Source organism: Diuraphis noxia, unplaced genomic scaffold (assembly GCF_037042655.1).
Source record: "Diuraphis noxia isolate RWA-SAM2 unplaced genomic scaffold, SU_Dnox_SAM2 contig0002, whole genome shotgun sequence".
In the NCBI taxonomy this organism is placed as follows: domain Eukaryota; kingdom Metazoa; phylum Arthropoda; class Insecta; order Hemiptera; family Aphididae; genus Diuraphis; species Diuraphis noxia.
The window spans coordinates 85,985,797-86,001,153 of NW_028301712.1; the positions used below are offsets into that span (position 1 = coordinate 85,985,797).

The 15,357-nt window shown below is 28.5% G+C and overlaps 2 protein-coding genes across 4 annotated transcripts in view; one reads left to right on the forward strand and one right to left on the reverse strand.

Moving 5' to 3' along the window:
- Window positions 1-12,701, forward strand: part of Cdep (Chondrocyte-derived ezrin-like domain containing protein) — a 36,282-nt gene extending 23,581 nt beyond the window's left edge. The window contains exons 12-23 of one of the 2 annotated variants that reach the window (XM_015510739.2): window positions 6,004-6,157; window positions 6,225-6,315; window positions 6,453-6,539; window positions 6,620-6,811; window positions 6,881-7,067; window positions 7,123-7,232; window positions 7,291-7,434; window positions 9,314-9,453; window positions 9,617-9,753; window positions 10,277-10,443; window positions 10,631-10,890; window positions 12,094-12,701. In XM_015510739.2, coding sequence (XP_015366225.1) covers window positions 6,004-6,157; window positions 6,225-6,315; window positions 6,453-6,539; window positions 6,620-6,811; window positions 6,881-7,067; window positions 7,123-7,232; window positions 7,291-7,434; window positions 9,314-9,453; window positions 9,617-9,753; window positions 10,277-10,443; window positions 10,631-10,890; window positions 12,094-12,190 — 1,766 coding nt within the window. In that variant the 3' untranslated portion in view covers window positions 12,191-12,701. Of the gene's footprint in view, window positions 1-3; window positions 5,623-6,003; window positions 6,158-6,224; window positions 6,316-6,452; window positions 6,540-6,619; window positions 6,812-6,880; window positions 7,068-7,122; window positions 7,233-7,290; window positions 7,435-9,313; window positions 9,454-9,616; window positions 9,754-10,276; window positions 10,444-10,630; window positions 10,891-12,093 lie in introns of those variants that run through there. The other variant, XR_016190610.1, reaches the window with a different exon arrangement.
- Window positions 12,702-12,872: 171 nt separating this feature from the next.
- Window positions 12,873-15,357, reverse strand: part of LOC107163361 (uncharacterized) — a 32,563-nt gene continuing 30,078 nt past the window's right edge. For both annotated transcript variants that reach the window (XM_015510741.2, XM_015510740.2), the window contains exons 5-8: window positions 14,361-14,462; window positions 14,030-14,149; window positions 13,593-13,670; window positions 12,873-13,448 (exon numbers count right to left, since the gene is read on the reverse strand). In XM_015510741.2, coding sequence (XP_015366227.1) covers window positions 13,254-13,448; window positions 13,593-13,670; window positions 14,030-14,149; window positions 14,361-14,462 — 495 coding nt within the window. In that variant the 3' untranslated portion in view covers window positions 12,873-13,253. The remainder of the gene's footprint in view (window positions 13,449-13,592; window positions 13,671-14,029; window positions 14,150-14,360; window positions 14,463-15,357) is intronic.

Here is a 15,357-nt window from a genome sequence, read left to right on the forward strand (position 1 = left end):
AGAAACATTCCGCCGTAAACAACATTATTATGTACCCAAACATCACTTACACTAGGCCTTGTACCCGTACAAATGTTATCAGGTCAAATTATTACGAAGACGACTATGATACTGATAAATCATATACGTCCTCTAGATATTCTGAAACTTTTTACAAAGATATTAAATGTCAATCTAGTCAGACTGATTTAATACTTATTGACAAATCAACCCCTTCCATTTATAGTTGGCAACGTAGCTCTAGCTGCAAAGAGTTTAATTCATCTAGGTCTTGTTCCGGAGAAACTCCTCCAGTTGAAAACGAAGAAGTTAATTCCTCGTTTGATAGAAATAGTTCTATAGATCATCCTATTACAAAAATTTTCTCAAGTAGTTACCCTGGTACAACTTCTAGTTTATCAACTGAAAGTGGTAGTGATCGTAAGCTTGAAATTACTGGTAATATTAGGGTAGTACCAGATACAGATGATATGTACCAAGATGACATTAGTCAAGATTCATATGAGTTATTAGAAAGAGAAGTATTTAATAATACTATTAGTGATGATGAAGATGAAATATTTTATGTAGAAAATGATAACAAAGAAAATACTTTAGAAATTGAAAAACGATTTGGTTATTTAGAGCCTAAATATAGAGATATAGAGTTCAATAAGTTTAATGAAATTTGTAAAAAAGAATTGGCTTCCAGAAGTAAAGAACAGATTTTTACTAATAATGCAATTCGGTTCAATGCATTTGAAAATAAAGGTGAAACTGGCCATGTTCCCGTTGAACGAACAAAAAGTGATTCATATATGAGCGCTCCTAAACACAAATCTCATAGACTACTACATCAAAAGTCTATAGATTTGACACCCCTAGACAATTTTGAACCAAGTATTGTTAAACTAGATTTAGATATACCATATATATTACATAAACGTCATACAATTGAGGGTTCGCCTAATGAAGAAAGTACAGTTAAATGGTCTACAATTAAGTGTGGTTCAGATCATTATTCTCAAGATTCAGGCTTATCATTATCAACACAATCCACGGGTAATGTAAGTGTTGAAGATGACAGTCCTGTTGATTTAGATACACTTTTATTAAATAAATATCACGATGATGTAGTAACCACGTCTAAAAGTTCAGAGCTTATTCAAATGGCATACAAATCAACTTCATTCAATGAATCTGAAATAAGACCATCTTCTGGTGAAAAAAATAACAAGTTGAAGTCTTGTCATAGTGCAGACAGTGTACCTGTAAGTAAGGTCAAGAAAATTTGTTATCAACCTCGAAGTGCAGATAATGGATTAAAAAAAGAAGTGGAAGTTATAAAAATTGACCCTGATGAAGAAGAGCCTAACCATGAAGAAATAATAATTGTAGAATATAGAGGAGGAAAAGCTAAAAAAGTAATGAAAGACTCATTGGGTAGTAAAGATAACAAGAGTTTAGGATCAGCTTCTACATCTATTGCTTCTAATTCACCTGGAATATCTCCAGAAAGACGTTTTTCAAATAGCCCGAAAAAAGAAAACATTTTTAAGTCTTCTGTTGTTAAAATCAAAGTTGCTTCTGCTTTAACTTCCAATTCTATTCATATAGTTCCAAATGTTGTAATAAGCGATGATGATAATAATGAAACAAAACATAATAAATTAATGCAATACAGCACTCTTCCTGACATTGTGTCCAATTCTGTAAAGAACTCACAAATAATTCATTCAAAAGTAGCTCTTCATAGTGAAACACAGAAAGATGAAAATAGCAGTATAAGAAAAGACGAAGAGCAAGTCGTTCCTGATGGTAATATTTCTAATGAAACTAAAATAAAATTGAAAAATGCATTATCCAGTATGATGGTTTCACAAAAAACTACGGTGCCACAACCTTTAGATACTGAATCTAAATATATTAAAATTAATAAATTCCAATCTTTAGCAACCAAGTTAGCTAACCTTGATGAATTTTCTACTTTAAAAAAAGACAAGTCACCTTCTGAATTATTGAGAAAAATATTACCTGATAAAATATCTCAAAATAGAGAAAAATCTCCTATACTTTTTGCTAGGTTAGGTTTATCTGAGGGTTCAGCATTTCCAAATGTATCTGGACAAAACCAGTCCAACCAAAGAAGGGCTATATCTTTAGACTCTCCAGTTGTTTCCCTGCATCAACTGCCTTTAGTTACGTCATTTTCTAGTAAAGATGATACAGTTGATAACGAAAATGAAGTGGAGTTGGAAGAAAAACCAATCAAATGGTGGAACATTAAAGTTGATGAGACGGTTGTAGAATGTCTTACATATTTAATTAATACTGTTGTTAAAGAATCTGAAGAACAAAATAGTATATCACTGTCGCCAAGCGAAACACCAGAAAGAAGACGTTCTAGTACTAGACAAGAGCGTTTGGACTCATTAAAAAAATTAAAAAATTTTGAAATTGAAGTTTGGGATTCTGAAGAATTTAATGTGGCATCAGCTATTGATTATGAACATAAAGACTTTGAAGATGAGACGTTTATTGTGTCTGATATTACTTGTGCACCTAATACTAACATAAAAAACCAAAATAATAAATCTAATAACAAATGTTCCACTGATGACGATTGGGTGTCTGTTGATGATTCTGGAAGTAGTGAGGAAATACCGTTTAAAGAACTTGACTCTCAAAGTTCAGATGAAACAAAACGTACAGCTCAGAAAACTGGTCAGAGTGTTTCAGAAATTGTTGAAGATACTGTAATTGAAGCAGATAACTTAATAGTTGACAGAAATGATCAAGGCATAAAAGAGCCTCATCCTAATTCAGATGTATTTATAGAAGAAATTAATCACGCTGAGTTAATCAATAAATTAGGGTGCATTGAAATACCGCCCAAGTTAGAACCTAAACGAAATCATAGACTTTCATTAGAAAGTTCTGGTAGTTCAAGTCTTGATGATCCGCCTCATATGGATGATTTGAGCGGAAACATTGCTGATGAAGAAGATGTCACATCTAGTCCTTTACCACCAACTCCAGATGTTACTTATTCTGGAATGTATCTCATCGGGTATGGTATATATGGTATGTCACGAACATTATCTAGAATTAGCGAACAAAGTACATCAGAAAAATCAGAAGTTGATGATGAGTTATCAACAAAGTATTCTACTCAATCAGCGTCACTAGATGATTCAATATTGTCTAGTGATTGTCAGCCGAGTTTGTGTTCTGATGCGATGGATAGTTTACCAGATTTGCCACCGTTACCAGAAGAGTATGCATTTGATATTCCTCCACCAGTTGAACAATGGCCTTCTCCTAAAAGTGAAGAACTTACACCTGTTGAACAAAAAAATTTTGATGATGATGATGATGCAAAAACAATTCATAATGATGATTTTATAGAAGAGGAACCAGAAGAACCACGACGAGCACCATCTACAAACAAACCTAGGCTATCGTTTGGTGATGATACTTCAGCTGGCGTGTCTACATCAGAATTTTCAAGTAATGCTACAATACTTCACCACTACGATAGTGTCTGTCCGCCTCCTGAGTTCTTGAACAAAGATTCTGATGAATATGACTCACCATTTACTGAATCTGATGAATCAAAATTCTACCGACCACCACCTCACATGTTTGAACTGCCTAAGACCAATATGAAAACTAGAAAGAGCCGTATGGCACATGGTCCTGCATCATTGGATACACCAGGGTCAAAACCTAAGACATTAGCTTCTAGAGCTCGTTGCCATTCTTATTTCTCATTGACTCGCAGTCCACCTAGTGATGCTTCATCATCTTCATTTGAAGCTCAAGAGCCACCTAATGTGCCAAATACAATACCTAGGGCTTCCAAAAGAAGACGTTACACACATACTTTAAAGAGAAAACCTAAAGTGATACAAATTACAAAAGTATAGATATATTTTTCCAAAAAAGTCAATGTTGATTATAAATATCCAAGCTTTCATTAAATTACAACAAAACTAATTTGAACCAATTTTATAATAATTATTAATGGCATATAGGGTGTAGATTAACAAATATTATTGTGTTTAAGAATTTAAGGGATAATTAAGACATTACTAGATAATTTTACTATAGTATTTCAAGTGGTAAATTAGTAATTTTTCTTTAATGTTTGTGTTTTTTATAGATACATACATATACATGTATATATTTGTTTTGTGGTTGTGATAATAATGTTATAAAAATGTTGTCTTCAGATTTTGTTTTGTTTTATTTTATAATATTTAAATAATAGTTTTGGTCTGTTAAATTGTTATTAATAATTCTAAGTGAGCCACATAATAATTATGTCTTCAAACAACTGTATAATATGTTTATGTTGACATTTTTGTAACTTGTATAATGTATACATTATACAATGGTAAATTGTACTTGGTTGAATTAAAAAAAAAACAAATAATGAGTGTTATCATATTTAATTTAAATGGTTGGCAAATGTGATTAAACTGTTTATCAATCATAAATATTTGTCAACAGTACTTAAACATATTTTAAAGGATCAATTTAATATTCTATTGAAAACTAACATTTTATTTGGTGCTCAAATGTATTGTATTTGAAATAAAAATTTAAATTATTTCTTTAATAGTTATAATGAATTCTAATATTGATACAAATGTTTCATCTCAGTTGAGTATAATGTAAAATTTAACACTGAAAACTGAAATTCCACCTTATCAGTGATTATATATCATTATTTTGTTAAACCATAATATTTCAAATGGTAATACAAAAAGAAACTAATATTTATAAATAATAATAATAATATTATTATAGACTGATATTGAATATTATTATGACAAGTTAGAGACATGGCGAGATTAATATATTGTCACTGACCACTGTACCAAGTTTTAAAAGAGATAAATGAATTTATAATATTACTCTCATTGGCCCAAATATGGTCTAAATAGCTAGGTATAGTAAATTTTTTAGTTTTAAAATTATAAATTTAAATACTAATTCTCTAACGTTATATCAAATTTCAATCGGTCTTCCTTTAGTATATAATATTCACTAAACATTGTTTTGTTTTTGAAAATAAATTTGTTTTAGAATATTAGTCTTCAAAACTCGAATATTCATTACTTCTTTTTTATCTTGTTGACTATACATCTGCCGTTAAACATCATTCTCTATGATATTTGTATTTATTTGATTTCATTTACTTACAACTGATTATAAATTGTTAAAAGATTTCATACTTTGTTGTGGTTTTTTGTTTTGTTTTCTATTCCTTGTTTTTTTTTATGCATAATATTATATTGGTAGATTTCAAGAGCATTTTCGTATTACCTATCTGTGAAACTGCGATTCAATAATTTATACCTTGTTATTTTTTTTAAATTTATCAACTAGGTGTTTAGAATATTTTTTTTGTCAATTTTTATGAATAATTGATTATACTTATTATATCTAGATACTATTTTACTATGTACATACAAGCAACTATAAAAATATAATAATTAATAAAAAGTCTATAAATACAAAATAAACTACGATTTAATCATTTTTAATAATTTCCACATTATGCAAGTTTTTTTTACTGAATGTCTCTTTAAATCATTCGTGTTATGCATATCCGGTTTTACCCAATGGAGTTAAGTGAGTTTTGAATACATATAAATAGTTATACATTTTATGTTGAATCCTATTTGTGTACCAACATTCAATTACATATCATAAAATTGCTTCTCATTTATTATTATTATTTTTGTTTTTCATTTATTATATTATTATTTTGCAACTCACAAATAAATATACATTTAAGTATATATTTGTACTTTGGTTAAATTATAATTATTACATGTTTTTATTTGCTGTCACAAACTTTTCCCTATTTTCATTTTATCAAATTGCACATTTACATTGTTATAAAAGTATTATATATAATTTTTGTTTTTGTTCCTCCATTTGTGAATTGTACATTGCATGGTATATTTTGTATAATATGCTTTTATTAAAAAAATTTTTTTTCAATTTAAGGTGACACTCCTGAAGAAGTAGATTCACCACTTAAGAAAATCAATGGATCGACATCATGTTTATCTTCTATGTCCATTAAAGAAAATGGTGTAACAACAATGACATCCTCCACCCCGAAAAACCATGTTACAAATGGATCGTTAGGAAATATAAGGTAAAATATAATATACACTTCCATTGTTTTCTACTAAACAATTAAATTTTGATACACTTTTTTTCAGCAATGATCATTATAACAATGTTAGCACAATAATTGCTGCCAAGGATAAAACATCATTGAAAAATCTTGAAATTACTGATACAAAACGCAAAGTGAGTATTATTATTAATTATCCTATAAATTCCACAAAGTAGTAGGTACCTATATAAGTATTAAATATAAAGTTAAACTGTATAATGTGATTATTGTTATTCATTCTATATAAAATTAAAATTTATTTTTTCTTTAGAGGCCCACTGACAGAGCATATTTTATTACTAAAGAATTATTGATGACAGAGCGGACTTATAGAAAAGACTTAGAAGTCATTAATTTTGTAAGCAAAATTAATATTTATGAATTTAAATAAATAAAAAATACTTTTTTAATTTAAGAATTTTTACATTTTGTTATTAGTGGTTGCGTGATGAAATGAGCAAAGAAGATGATGAAATGGGTCAGATCGAATCTGTAAACATGCTTTTAAATCTAATTGATCCAATTTATGATGCTCATTCTTTATTTTTGAAAGATGTGGAAATGAGATTAAATAGTTGGGACCCTCCATGTATAGCCGATGTTCTGTTACACCATTTTAATAATTTGGAGGTATGTACAATTATTTAAAAATAATGTTGCTTAATAAACGACAATTAATGTTTATTTTATTATTTTTAGTTGTATGATAATTATTTAGATGAACACTTAAGTGTCTTAGAAAAAATTGATCATACATATCGTACTAACAAGAAATTTGAAGCATTTTATAAAGATTTTGAAGTAGAAAAGGTGTGCTATTTGCCATTGTCTTCATTCGTTTTGAAACCACTTCAAAGATTACTCCATTATTCTCATTTACTAGAAAGTATGTAATTTTGATAATAATTTTTTGATTATTAACTAAAATTCATATTTTTTAGAATTAATAAGACACTATAGTTCTTCTCATATTGATTACAACAACTGTTTGGAAGCGAGAGCAAAACTATTGAAAGTGACAAAAAGATTACCAAGTGCACTTCGGAGATCGGTAATTAAAAATTTAATTTAATTTTTGACTTGTTATAATTAAAATTGTTTTGTTATAGGAAAACTTTGTACAGCTTTGTGAGTTGGAGAGAGATATGGTTGGCATTGACACACTTCATGTTACTGGTCGAGAGTTTGTAAGGCAAGGGTGTCTAACCAAATTTTCTCAGAGAAAAGGTTACCAACAGCGCATGTTTTTTCTGGCAAGTTGAAGCATGACTTAACATTATCTTATTTGTTTATTTTTAGCAGCCCTATCTGTGCGGCACGCTATCCATACATAATATTCAAATTATGGAGGGCAAGCAATCTTAAAACAAAATCAAAATATATTGTAATGTTGTTTCAACAATATAATATACATGTCATTTTAAATTTATTTCCATTGTTCAAATTGTAGTTTTAACTCCTTGTTCCTATAAAAAGCCTGTAAAGAGAAGCAAAAAATTACAAATTATACAAAATTGTACAAATATACTTAATTTGTGTTGCTAACATTTAAAAAACTAAAAGCATCTTATATTGAGTGTTAATTATCATTATTTTGAAAGTATTAGTAATTGTAAAGTTCAATGAATGAACAGTTTTAATGTTATTTTATTTGTGTACTGGATTATAAATTATAATGTATGTTGATGTATTTGCTTGAAAATGCTGAAAATTATGATTAAATATTTATTTCTATTATCTTTCCTGCAAAAGATGTTGAGTTAGAAAAATCTTAACCGCTTTGTTTGTTTGATTAGTTGTCTGATTTTTTCATTAAACTATTTTCAGAAATTTCTAATAGTAATCTTTTTTTTTTTTACTTAGTAGGTGGTACAAGAGTTTTATTATTATTATTTTGTGATACAATAATTTATTGTTATTTATAGTTGTTTCAAAATCTTTGTTTATATTCAACTTTTAACTTTCTAACCTTTCGAAATTTAAAAACTTTAAATCTAATTGTATACATTTTATTTATGAAAACATTTGGGAAGTGCTTAATAGTTTAAAATAAAAGTAAATGATAGAATTTTAATATCTTTAAATGATTTAAATTACCTTAAAATTAACATATCAAAAGTCATTAAATTTAACATGTACTTCTTTTAATTATGACGTTTTTGCATGTATTCAAATTAATTTCCATAATTAACACAACATACATAAAATGTACAATACCATTATTTAAATACATAATATTTTATTAACATTTTTAATATTATACTACTTAAAGTACATAATATTAAAGATGCTCATTATGAATAGTTGATAGTTTAACATATATTATTAACAACAACTGTTCATTTAACAATTTTGATTAAAATTTCAATTGAAAATTAGAGTATAACATTCATATTACAAAGTTCCACGGAAAACAAAAAATAAATTTGTGAAATCGAGAATTATAAGTTAAGTTAAAATCTGGTTATGGTTCTCAAAAATATTTCTTTAAATGGAAGTTATTGTATTGAAATTTGTTATTATAGTCAAAATCATAGGAATTTTAAATTATTGGTATCATATTATGTTGTGTATTTTATTTGTTAAATTAAAAATAATTTGCTGTACATCTATAGATGGGATATAAAGGGTAATTTCTAATGGATCTAGTAAGTATTTGGCTACAATTAATTTAAATTTATACACCATACAAACATTTCTATTTTTCAAAATCTTTTTTAAATAACTTTTTTCATTTTAAATTCATATAATTAAGATTTTATTAACAAATTGTATAATTGAAAATGGATTTTTCTAATTTTCAAATTGATAATATGTTCATTTGTATTGCAAAACTTTAAAATACAAAAATACATTAGAGTATAATATTTTCTTCAGTTAGTATAGTAAAAAAAAAAAAATGATGATAATATTGTTTGGTTCAGATGGAATTATTATTTAATTTTTCTTCTTGTTTTACCATAGTTTGATATCTAAAGTAAAAAGATAAAATATTGTGCCACGGTGACCACTCCCTTTTCATTCATTGATGCTGCCGCACAGTTTCAATCAAGCTTATATTTAACTTATAGCTTTAAAGAAATATGTGTTCAGCTTAACATTAGTGTTGCGCTTTTGTGCATGCCAATATAGATGTCTGATATGTTGTTATACACGGCAAGGGTTGGCCACATGTTTCGCGTCCATGGCCAGATACCCCTCAACGACCTCTTTGTTGAAGAACGAACCGACAACCCAACACAATATTCTTTTTCAATCTATTCAAATAACAGGTATGAGGAAATTATTGCGAAAATTAGTTGCCGACTACGTTTTTATTTTATCAAAACGTTATATAGTATATTATTATATATTGTATATATTGCGTGCATTTGACTTATTTGTGGTTTTCAAACGATTGATTCAGTGTTAAAAATATGCACATTTTTTTTCCAGAGTAATCACAATTGCGGCGAACAGTCAGGAGGAAAAAGATAAATGGTTGGAAGATATCGCAGAAAGCGTTCAAGCCTACAAAGGAGAACGGGCAAATATTGAGCGACCAAATATTTATTTGAGCTTGAAATCATGCAGTAAGATAATCATACTTTTGATTAACAAATTATATTATTATTAATTTGATCGTTTAAAATATTATATATTTAGTCATTATATTTGCTTATTTTTTAAAGCAAATCTTCTTCGATATTAAATTAGAGCTGAGTTGTATTTTCCTTGTCTTATGTTTTATTAGTAGAAAAATGTTTCGATTTTTAAATTAAATATCTTATATGATATGAACGTGAATCTATTTGTCGTTTTTTGAGGGATCAAATGTAAACAATTTTCAGCACTTTTCTTAATAATTTGGAAACACAAAAAAAAAATACGTGAAAAAACTGAAATTTTTACGCAAAACTAGTTTTTGATAAATTCAATTTCTTTGTTTTGTTTTAATTAAAAAAAATAATAATAGTATAATTTTCGAAACATTTTGAAAATCTATAGACTTTTTAAAAGTATTTTTCCATCATTTATTGTTGATAAACAAATTCAACGTTTAACGATTTAACACGAGCTTATTTTAATTTCCAATCCGATAACTGTGCCTATTAGGTTCTTCGGACGATATGATGAGTAACAACGGTGACTGCAACGGCACTTTGTCCGATATCAACGGTGGCAAAGCACCGGGTGCAGCGCAAAGGAACAACACGACCGTTCACGTTTGCTGGCATCGGAACACGAGCATCGGCATGGCTGATCATCTTCGGGCCTCCGAGGTGAGTACCGGCAATCAATGTTATTGTACATAACGTTTTACGTATTAATGTATACATGTTTTTAAATCGTTTCGAATTTAACAGTTTTTTACCGTTTTAAACATAAACTACGCCCTAACGAAAATCCATATAAAAATCCTAAAATATTTTAATTGTTTTAACCGTGTTACCCACATTTTCCCTACAGAATCAGTTAAGCGGTTTCCTGTTGCGCAAGTTCAAAAATAGCAACGGCTGGCAAAAGCTGTGGGTCGTGTTTACCAATTTCTGCCTGTTCTTCTACAAGTCGTTCCAAGACGACTTGCCGTTGGCCAGTCTGCCTCTGCTCGGTTACAGTGTTTCAAAACCCAACGAAGACGATTCCATAGAAAAAGACTTCGTTTTCAAGTTGCAATTTAAGAATCACGTCTACTTTTTCAGAGCCGAAAGCGAATACACGTTTGGCAGGTGAGTGACGTGTGCAATAATTATTACTGGAAATGGGATTTTATTATTGAGTTATTATTTTATTAATTAAAACATAGTTTATAAGATATGCTGATGGTTTTTTTTTTTTTTTTTTTTTGTCAACGATAATATTAGATTAGCTACAAAAAAACGTTATATTTAACAAATATTTCAACACGTTTCTAGGATAAGGATAATTATATGTCTTAAAGCAGGATATCGTACATAATGGGTGTCTACAATACAGTTATTATTTATTATAATATATGCTATAAATAATATAGCAATGCTTATAAAAATTACTTATGTCATTGGAAAATCTATTGAATTTTAAATCTTTTTCGATTTTACTAGGTAGTCCAAACAAGTCATGTTGTGTTCGTGTATTCGAGTGAAAATAAAACCGAGAACATTAAGACTTTGCGACCACAATAAAACCGCATTGTTGTACGTGTTACGTCTCTATATTATTTAAATATTGAAATATTAGTTTTTTTTCAATCATCCGTTTTACGTGCAACTCGAACGAAAAAAAATGTGTTTGTTGAATTATTTTACGGTAATTGAATAATTATATTACCGGTTGACGAAAACATCATTCGTTAGATTCCGAATAAAATCTAAAATGTCGTTGGAAAGTTGGAAAAGCCTTTAAACTTATTCGTTTGGTTAGGTTAGGCGTGTGTGAATTTGTCGAATTAGGTTCAAATTTAGGTGTTTGGACTGTTTTGGTACCCCGATACCGACGTTTGTTTTCTCGTGGTGATAATTGAGTGATTGACAGCAGTCACTTTTATGTAAAGCCTGGAAAATGGTACTGTACGTACATTTAACTGAAAACTTTATTAGATTATTCGTGGTCATTTGTTTGAAACCAGCTTTTTTAACTCTTAATGGTTTCCATTATTTAGGTAAAACGTTGTGGTCTTGGCCGTTATTGTGTTCCGATTCTTATATATATATATATATATTATATATAATTGCATTTGTGATTATCTGTCTACTGTTTTAATTCTTAGGTTGGCAAATGGGTAATTACATTTATTTGTTTGTGGGTGTCCGTCCTTCGATGTAGGTATAATATGGAGGCGTGTAAAATCACATCTAGGGAGCAGTTTTCTTCGTCATAATATTATTTTATAAATATTGAATTATTTGTCGATTAAAGTAATCTAAATAACTAATTTGTGTTGTCTGTTTCAGGTGGATGAGCGTGATCAGTAGCGCCACTCAACATTCTGGTCGCATGAGACTGTTCAGCCGCAAAGATAGTGAAAATAATTACTCGGACATTATGTAGTCAAATGAATATAATCTTACAATCAAAACGTGTTTATTATTACTATTTTCATTTAGGGAAATATCTAACACGACACATAATGTTAAGGAATTTTAGGTTATTCATATATAGTTGTCATAAAACTAAATCAGGATTTTACTCAACTTTTCAACTTACATCGCATAACTAATCCATCCTCTCCATTCCCCCCATTACTATAATTATTACTATTATTTTTACTATACTTTTATTTTATTTTCAACTCGTCCAATCGCGCAATCATATATTTTACAATTTTTATCATTTTGTATGACAATCATTTTTATTCTGCGCTATTTATTTATTATTATACTATCAATGTAATATGTTACATGGAGATAATTGAACACCCAAATATTGTTTAAAATATACAAGTTTAAAATAATTAACTAAACATAACAATAATACAATAATAATAACAATAATTATTATTATGTGAGAAAATTTGTTCTTTTATACTTGTTGAATAAAATTATTTTTATTACTATTATTATTTACAGTTTATAATTTATTGATTAATGTATAACAAAAATTACATCTGCTCAAGCATTTCCTTTTAAATCCAACATTCCAAAAATACTGATGTACCTAAACTATTTGTTACTGTGAAAATGTCTGCGTAGAAAACGAGAAAATGTGAACAATTTGAAAAATAAATCTTACATTTACGTAATATAGGTATGTATATTATAATATATTTTTATACTAAATTCTTACTCGTAATAAATAAATTATAATAAGCTTAACAAATTAAAATAAATACATAAATATTATGTTGGAGAGTTCGTTCTGATTTCGAAACGCCACTGCTGGTATTAATTTAATTATCTTTAGTAGCGTTTTAAAACCAGAACCAACGTACATAAAAATAAATTAAATATCTCTTACATCTTACAATCTAGAGAAATTTAATGAAAAAAAATATACTTTTAAACGTATATAATTTGACTTTCTAGGACGCAGATTACAGATTTTTCTTTCGTGTGATAAACGCGGTTGAGCATTTATAGTTGTTGATAAACTGCACTTGCACTTGCAGTTGCACTCACAGTAAAACGTCCAAGTCTATGGACTTGTCTCCGTAAATGTAATCGAAAACCGTCTGTTCAATAGTATCGTCTTCCAAGTTCTGTGAGCTTCTCATCGATCGTTCGGATGTCACCATGTTGTCTTCGCCAAATTCTTCTGACGTGTAACGATCTCTGATATCCTTCATTATACACGACTCCAACTTTTTATGCTATATTATCGAATACAATATAGTATTATTGTGTTAAAACAAAACGTATTATATAATAAGTATTAATTGCATTAGTTGTACCTATATTATTCGGTCTAATAATAATGTACAATATTATTTGTGTATTAGACCATATTTACGTACTTTATAGCATTTGAAAAAGAACATTGGCCGCACTAACTCTTTGGCGAACTTGTCTTTTCTTTCATCCGGCACGCACATCTGTTGACACATATACAAATACGATTATGAAAAGTTAGATACTTACAAAAAATAGAAAATTGGAAGACAATGCATATCACATATGATTTTTAATTATTCAAGTAAAAGAGTATAATTTTAAGGTTTTAATACCAGTATACCTGGCCAGTAGCCACGAAAGTATGACTGTAAATTATTGAATACATATTAGGTACGTATATCATTAAATTAAACGAAATAATCAGAAAAACTTTTCATAGTTTGTTCCTAACATAAAAAGAATTAATGAACGTGTTCCAATTAATGTTTAATAGTTTCGAAATGTATTCCAAACAGTTAAAGTTTATAAATGTATAATCGTTTCATGAAGAGTATATTACCGAAAATTTCTTGCAATATGTAATTCCGTCTACCATGTCTTGTTTAAGCTCTTCGGCGATCGGTAGCCTCATCACCCTGTCGTTCATGTTTTCGTAGTCTGGTTCCATGTTTTGGTTGAGCTGTGTACAAAACGTCATGTTAAAACTAAGAGTTATCTTAAAAAATAATAAATATTAGAAATTAGATTTATTATTTTTTAATTTTAAGAACAAAAAAAAGGTAAAATATTTCGTGTATTTTCTATGGTATAGGTATTTCCTAGTTCACTTTAAAATAGTCATAATAAAAAAAAATATGAATTTCGTTGACAGCAGATTAATAGACACTTACGTAGCCGAGTTCTTGCATGACGCACGTGACATTTCGGATCTTGCCGGTCATTTTGGCAGCCATCGTGTCCATCTGGTTGCGGACGTCAAAACCTCCGACCCTCTGCAAATGTCAAATTATCTAGTCAATTGTGGTAAGGGTATACAAACAATTTAAAGACACGCGGCGGATTACTTTGTATACGTTAGTCGGGAGAAATTTGACCTATATAGTGAGTCTATTTAAATACCTACCCACTCTCATAAATGTACATATATTGGTATAGGATATCAGTTCATAGTTTAATCACCAAATTTTCCCTATACCCGCGCGTCTATATCATCGTAGCCCCTAGAAAATTACTACGATGTACCCGTCATATTAGCGATGGGCGGGCGCACAGTGGTATAAAAGACGATTTTAGGCGGCCAAAAGTATTATTTTTAAAACTAAAAAATTATTGTTTTTTTTTATCAATAATTTATCTTTACAATATTCTGTGGTTAAATATAAAATTTCAAATTAATTAATTAACATACACCCGACTTATAGTACTGTTTGTATAAAATATATACATTTTTTGATTGACATTTTATAACTTTCACATATTTCATATTATTTTATTCTCTCACTTAAAACGATAAACAATATTTTTTTTTTTATGTAGTTATTATGTTGTCTGAAATGCTATAATAACAGATTTTTTATTTTTTTATATTATTTTTTTTTTTTTGGTATTTGCTTATTATTGTGTTGAAATATTGAGTATTTTAATGGTTTTTTAACTTCGGCGTAATGGTACTTAAATTTACGCACTTTTACCAATTATTCACTATATACATATTGTATAGAAAATTGATAGCTATTTAGAAGTATAAACATTTTTTGCATTCAGTTGCGACAGTAATTTACAAAAATGGATTTCTTTAAATAAATATGATATACCTACTATTGTAAAAACCATGATTTTAGTACTTAATCAACTTTTAATGTTAAATTTAATGTTTTTGCTATAAAT